The 7,103-nt window shown below is 48.1% G+C and overlaps 1 protein-coding gene across 2 annotated transcripts in view; it reads right to left on the bottom strand.

The window, feature by feature from the left end:
• The window catches only part of DPF2 (double PHD fingers 2), an 11,526-nt gene extending 9,120 nt beyond the window's left edge, over positions 1–2,406 (bottom strand). For both annotated transcript variants that reach the window (XM_008048178.1, XM_021707608.1), the window contains exons 1-3: positions 2,223–2,406; positions 1,699–1,806; positions 920–1,083 (exon numbers count right to left, since the gene is read on the bottom strand). In XM_008048178.1, the coding sequence (XP_008046369.1) occupies positions 920–1,083; positions 1,699–1,806; positions 2,223–2,355 (405 nt within the window). In that variant the 5' untranslated portion in view covers positions 2,356–2,406. The remainder of the gene's footprint in view (positions 1–919; positions 1,084–1,698; positions 1,807–2,222) is intronic.
• Positions 2,407–7,103: the final 4,697 nt, after the last annotated feature.

The following is a 7,103-nucleotide window of genomic DNA, read 5'->3' as shown; positions in this document are numbered from 1 at the left end:
GGGCTCAGGCAATCCACTCACCTCAGCCTCCCAAAGGTGCAGGATTACAGGCTGAGCCACTGAGCCTGGCTGCTCTTATTTTTATATATAGATTTATCCTCCCTGTTGGCAGAGACCAAGCTTACTTCATCTCTATAACCTCAGGCACCAAAAAACTTTGCGACAAAAACTTTTGTAAAACTGAAGTATTTAGGGATAAAAGTTTTTGACCTATGCAATTTACTCTCAAATGGTTTATCAACGACAGATACAGCAAATACGGCAATGTGTGAAACCGACATATTTAGGTGAAAGGTATATGATGGTTCATCGCACTACTGCACCTTTTCTGTCATTTTACTTTTCCAGTGAAAACTAATATATAACAAACACTTTCATGACAAAAGAGAATGAAGGCGTGAGGGTTCTGTACTTAGAAGGAGCGGAAGCTGGGCTCAGTGGCTCAGCCTGTAATCCTGTGCTTTGGGAGGCTGAAGTGAGTGGATTGCCTGAGCCCTTGGGTTCGAGACCCGCCTGGGAAACTTGGCGAGACCTCATCTCTACAATAAATCAAAAACCAGCCGGGTGTGGTAGCGTGCACCTGTAGTTCCAGCTCCTTGGAAGGCTGAGGCAGAAGGATCACCGGAGCCTAGCAGGTCAAGGCTGCGGTGACCGGGAGTGTGCCACTGCACTCCAGTCTAGGTGACAGAGTGAGACTCCAGCTCAAAAAAAAAAAAAAAAAGAAGGAGTAGAAAAGGCTGGATGGCAACAGAGAAGCCAGTCAGTACCTGACAGTAATCAGGGAATGAAGGAGGAACAGAACTACAGGGTCTTGCCTCTGGGGTCACAACTTCGGCTTCAGTTCTAGAAACTGGGGGCCCCAATGAAGAGGTGGCTGGTTTCCATCAAAGCTTCCTTAGCCACAGGGATGATCAGGTACCTTCCGTGCTCGACTGTTGGTCACAGGAAACTCGCCCAGGCTGTCATCATCAACTCGGGGGTCCGGGGCTCCTCGCTTCTCCAAGGGGTCAGTGCGCAAAAGAGCCTCTAAACTACTGCCATCCTGAGAGATCAGCCCCTCCTTCTTCAGGGTCTGTTCTGTGTCTGCAAGCAATGTCAGGATGAGCCAAGGCTCAGAAGGGCTGAAAGCAGACTTCTCTGAGTCTACACAATGCTGAGGTTTACCAAAGGTCAGTCACTGTCCTGTTCTCTGGCTGCCCAGGAACCAAGCCAGCCTAGTTCACCTGGTACTATAACTTATCTGTTTACCTGTCTCCCCTACTAGACTGAGCTCTTTAAAGGAAGGAATCAGTTGGGCACGGTGGCTTACACCTGTAATCCTAGCACTTTGGGAGGTGGAGGCTCAAGACCAGCCTGGGAACTTTGTGAGACCTCATCTCTACAATAAGTCAAGAAAAATTAGCGGGGCATGGGGGTGCATGCCTGTAGATTCAGTTACTTGGAAGGCTGAGTCAGAAGGGTCGCCTGAGTCCAGAAGGTCAAGGCTGTGGTGGCCGTGAGCATGCCAAGGCACTCCAGCCTGGGCATCAGAGTGAGACTCCAACTCAAAAATAAATAAACAAATAAAAATAAAGGAAGGACTCACATTCATTGCAGTATTTTTTAGGATCTAGCATTGGGCCTGGTACATAACAGGTGCTTAGCAGGCCTCTTACCATGCAGTAGGCCACGCCCCTGCTCAGGGATGGTGGGCCTTACCTGGTTTAATAGATGGGAAGGAAAGTCGTGGATCCTCAGGGGGATGGGCTCGCCGCTTTTTCCGCCAGCGCCGGGCAGGGTAGGAGTACAGCTGTCCAGAAGCTAATCCTGCGGAAGGGAGAGGGAAAAGTCAAGCCCTAGTCCAGTCCTGGAAAAAATACCCACCATTTCTAGATGAGTAGGCCCCACGTTCAGTTCTATAACAAAGGAGGAACACTGACATGAGAGGCTGGGGGTTGGACAGAAGAATATGTGGAAAAGAAAAACAGATGTATGCTTAGAAGCTTTAGCTAACACATAGTTCTCTAGACACCTCAATAATGGCCTCAGCAGGGCAGAAAACCAAAATATTGGTATAAGCCTGTCTGCTTCATCCTCCCCGAGTTTCTAACCATGGGAAGACCATATTCATTCAAAGGCGGAATGCAGTAGGGAAAACCCTATCAACTGTCTCATCACCTAAGAAGAGGACGCTTTTCCCTCCTGTGCTCCTGAGTCCCCTTCTCCTAAGTCTGGGCCCTCACCTGGACCCCGGTGTCGCTTTTCCATCCAGATGTAACAGTTGCTCTGGGCTACTCCGGTCTGTGAGTCCAAGAAAGGCAGGCGCACACTGCGCTCGGCACAGAGGCGGGCATTGTAATTGTGGCACTGCTCCATGGCATCTTTGTAGTACTGCTCCCCAAGGCTGCAGGGTAGATAAAAATCGGTATATGTACCGGGGCAGGGTTGTGGGGTGCTGAGCTCTTCTCCCCGGTCATCTGCTTCTCTAGAAGGCTCAAGGGACCAAAGAGTGTCTCTTCAATTATATGAACTTCCTTATCTGCCTCATGGGACACCAAGCCTCTTCATTAAGCCATCATGAGGAAGTAAGTTACTGTTAGGAACACATGATTTCATATGTCTGATCAGACTTAAAGCTAACCCTTAAACAGGGGAATAAATCAATGTTTATTCCATGCTTCTGAGTCCAGCCCTGTGCTAGTTTTTTTTTCTTTTTTTGAGTTGGAGTCTCACTTTGTCGCCCAGGCTGGAGGGCAACGGCATGCTTACAGCCACCACAGCCTCGACCTGTTGGGCTCAGGTGATACTTCCACCTTAGCCTTCCAAGTAGCTGGAACTATGGGCATGAGCCACCACACCCAGCTAATTTTTTTATTTATTGTAGAGATGAGACCTCCCCAAGTTACCCAGGCTGGTCTCGAACCCAAGGGCTCAGGCAATCCTCTCACCTCGGCCTCCCAAAGTGCTGGGATTATAGGCGTGAGCCACCGTGCCTGGCCCTGTGCTAGTTTTTATTTCACTTAATAATTACGACTCTGAGAAGCAGAGCCATTATCCCCTCCTTACAATGAGGGAAAGAGTTCATCAAAGTCTAGGAGAACTTATTAAAATGTATTTAGCAAACTACAGTAAATCCACACAATAAAATTCTATTTAGCTATAAAAAAAAGAGAAGGAAGTTTTTCAGGTACTGATATTAAACAATCTCCAAGATAACTAGGGGAAAAAAGCAAGGTATACTGCTGAGAAGTGTCAGAGAATGCTACCATTTATATAACAGAGGTGGAAAATAAATCGTAGGTCTGCAGGGAGAAAAACTGGGTGACTAGGACACTTTCCTCCATATGCCTTTTTATATCTTTTGAATTTTGAACTAGGTTTCTAATCAACTAATTAGTATTATATGCTTATTTTACACTTATGGAAGACATCTACGAGGGCCTGAAGTTCCTTGAAGCTTTTATTGAACACCATTACTGATATGAAACATGTCTGCTCTAAGGCCCATCCTAGGCCATGCCCCATTCTCACACAACCAAAGAATTTCTTGGTCTCAAAAGACTCAATTTGAAAACTGAATCAAGGGTAAAACTTCAAGTGCTTTAAAAACCTGGAAAACTATACAGTATCAGGAGTTACCTGATTCTAAAAAGCATAAATAAAAAACCAATCTTGTTCTTATCCTTTAGTTTAACAAGCACACAGAGGTTAACTAACTATAATAATTCGCATGCATTCAATTTTTTGTTTGCTTGTTTATTTGTTTTTTTGAGTTGGAGTCTCACTCTGTCCCCCAGACTGGAGTGCAGTGGCTGCTCCTGATCACTTGCTGGGCTCCGGTGATCCTTCCACCTCAGCCTTCCGAGTAGCCAGAATTATAGGCGTGCGCTACCACGCCTGGTTAAATTTTTTTTTTTTTTTTTTTTGAGTTGGAGTCTCACTCTGTCACCAGACTGGAGTGCAGTGGCCGCTCCCGGCCACTGCAGTCTCGATCTGCTGGGCTCCGGCGATCCTTCCGCCTCAGCCTTCCAAGTAGCTGGAACTACAGGCGCGCGCTACCAAGCCCAGCTAATTTTGATTTATTGTAGAGATGAGGTCTTGCCAAGTTGCCCAGGCGGGTCTCGAACCCGCGGGCTCAGGCAATCCACTCACCTCAGCCTCCCAAAGGCGCGGGATTACAGGCCGAGCCAAGGAGCCCGGCCTGTTTGTTTGTTTTTTAAGAGATAGGGTTCCGCTATGTTGCCCAGGCTGGACATGAAATCCTGGACTCAAGTGATCCTCCTGCCTTAGCCTCCCAAGTAGCTGAGACTACAGATGTGTGCCACAGCCCCTGGGTTCAATCAACTTTAAACTGAGGACAGAGATGATGTCTTTCTCATGGTACTCCCAATCCCATGAAGATGTGTGGGATACAGTCAGACTTGACTTGGGAGTAATAAGACCTGGCTTGGCTGCAAGTCACCACATGAACAAGGACATTTAGTTAAGCAAGGTGAACCTCAGCTCCTCTTCTGCAGAGGAGGTGGGACCAGATGAGCTCTGGATTCTATGAGTTTATGCTCTGGCATGAGAAGCTGAACAGATTAAGTCTCTGTGGCTTATGCCCATTTCTCAGCCCACACCAACAAATCCTGCTCTGGAATTTGGTGGGGCCTTCAGCGAATAGCCACAGGAGACCACTGCACAGCTTAGCATGTTCACAGTGAGTGAAAAAGACACAGGCCATACACAGAGACGGCAACACCACTAGCACAGCCCGGCTTGATTCACCGAGCTGTAATGACTACAATTCGAGGTAGGCATAAATCTTGTGTTAGAAACAGAGAGAAAGCAGCCTCCGTTTGCTTGCCTTTAGGAGGCAGCCACGTCCTCACCACACAGAGTAAAATTGGATAAACAAGGCTGAGTGCCGCAGCTCCTTTGTTCCTGCTGATGGGAATTGATATTGACGCTGAAGTCAAACGGAAGGAAGGGCCAGACCGGCTGAAGGCTGCAAAGTCAGAGCAAGGAGGCTGGAAATGGTTTTGAGGGGAACAGAATAGAGATGTCTGTCACAGCTCTTGTGAGCTAAGTAGGATTTCAGAAGGTAAGGCAAGCAGTCTTGTGGGTAAGAGGACTAGGAATGAAACATGTGTGTCGGGGGGAAATCTGATGAACAGAGAGGAAAGTGAACTCTTAAGATCGTAAGGCTCCGATAGCAAGAAATTTCAGATTAATATTCTCTAGATCTTGTGGCCTAATTCAACCACAGCTATTTTATTTTGCTATTGTGCCCTCCTACTAAGGGCCCTTAAAGACTGTTTCAGTTCTGACATCACATTTGGAAGGGACAGAGAACTTACAGATAGGAAAATTCCTCTCCCAGAACGAGACGCAAGACAGAAAAGATGAGCTAGTTGGTAGTCCTGACCACAATGCATAACCTCAGCTGTCAGATGAGCACACTATAATCAAGTGCTAGAAAAGCATCTCTTTCCAGGGTGCAAATGGTACGGGAAGAATGGAAGCTCCTTCTTTCTTAAAGAGATAGTTCTGTGGGGGGATGTATTAACTGCGGTCTGTAACCCTCTACAGCTAGAAACAAGGAGGAGAAACGTTGGTTTGCATTACTGGTACTCTGGAATTCATGGCTGATGATCCTCACAATCGCTACAGTTCTTTAAAGAGAAATCAGAAGTCATGCTCTATTTTTTTTTTAGTTGGAGTCTCACTCCGTCACCCAGGCTGGAGTGCAGTGGCACACTCACGGCCACCCCAGGGTTGACCTGCTGGACTCAGGCGATCCTTCTGACTCAGCCTTCCAAGTAGCCAGAACTACAGGTGTGCGCTACCAAGCCCAGCAAATTTCATTTATTGCAGAGACGAGGTCTTGCCAAGTTGCCCAGGCTGGTCTCGAACTCATGGCTCAGGTGATCCTCTCACCTCAGCCTCCCAAAGTGCTGGGATGACAGGCTTGAGCCACTGCACCAGTCAGAAGTCACGCTCTATTTAAATGGGCAACTCCTCAATTATAACACTACATGAAAGGGTTGGCGACCCTGTTTCCCTGACGAAAGTCTTTCAACATGAAGAGCCTTTGACTCTCAAAACCTAGGCAAGTCTAACATTCCCCCAGTGCAGTAAGAGTTCCAGGGTAGAAGCTTTGAATCTTTCTTGAGGATCATAAAACCGGGGTCAAACCACCCCTTACAACTGGATGAGGGCAGTCAACAAAGAGAAGGGCACGGAAACAAAGAAAGAACATCTGAGTCAGGAAAGATAACTGTATAAATGGTAGACCAACAGTGTCATCGCTAAATTGAGAAAAATGTCAGCCTGAAGGGAGAGCTGGGGAAACTGGAGTGGGCAGATCAGAAAGATAATCGTGATGGGAGGAGGGGTGGCTGAAAGAGGCAGCGGGGTAGAGCAGAAAGCAAGTTTGAAAAAAAAAAAAACAACAAACCAAAAAAACCACAAGAAGAGGAGAGGGCACTTAGCTTAATGGAAGTGGGAAAGCTTTCTCAAAGAAGAGGCTCCAGGCAGGAGGGAAAAGCAACTTACCCTCAAAAAAAAAAGACTCTGGGGAAGAGCAGGGCTTAGCCTACAACAAAGACGTGCTGAACTTGAATCTTTACCTTGCACTGCAGTCGAAATCCCAAAGCCCTGCGCGGACCGCTAGACATCGCTCGATTTCCTTCCCTTGCACCAAGCCCCACGTAGCCATTAAGCGGCTTGCTTCAGGGGCCCAGGGGCTACTAACCCATTTCAAAACTCATCAGGATGCTTCTTCGGGGAGGAAGGAGGCGGGAATCAATCAAGTCCCCAAGCACCTTGCCCCCCCCCCCCGCTGACAAACAGTCTCCGTGTCCTCACCAGCCACCAACTTGCAACTTTCCTCGAAATCCGCCCAGCACCCCGGCATCGTCTGATATGCACAACGTCGCCCCCCGCCCCAGTCCCCGTTAGGCCCTAAAGTTGCCCCCGACGGCTTCGGGCCGGTTCCCGGTTTTCGGACGGCAGCGACCCACCCGGGACCCCTCCCCTGAAGTTCTTTCCCTTCCGAATCTGCTCCTGGACGGATTCTTCCCGGGGACATTTATCTGGTCTCCCCGAGACCCCCACTGAGAACCGGATCGGCCCCGCAG

The sequence above is a fragment of the Carlito syrichta genome, unplaced genomic scaffold (assembly GCF_000164805.1).
Source record: "Carlito syrichta isolate Samal-C Ts95f unplaced genomic scaffold, Tarsius_syrichta-2.0.1 Scaffold120755, whole genome shotgun sequence".
In the NCBI taxonomy this organism is placed as follows: Eukaryota; Metazoa; Chordata; class Mammalia; order Primates; family Tarsiidae; genus Carlito; species Carlito syrichta.
This window is presented reverse-complemented; position numbering and strand designations above follow the sequence as displayed.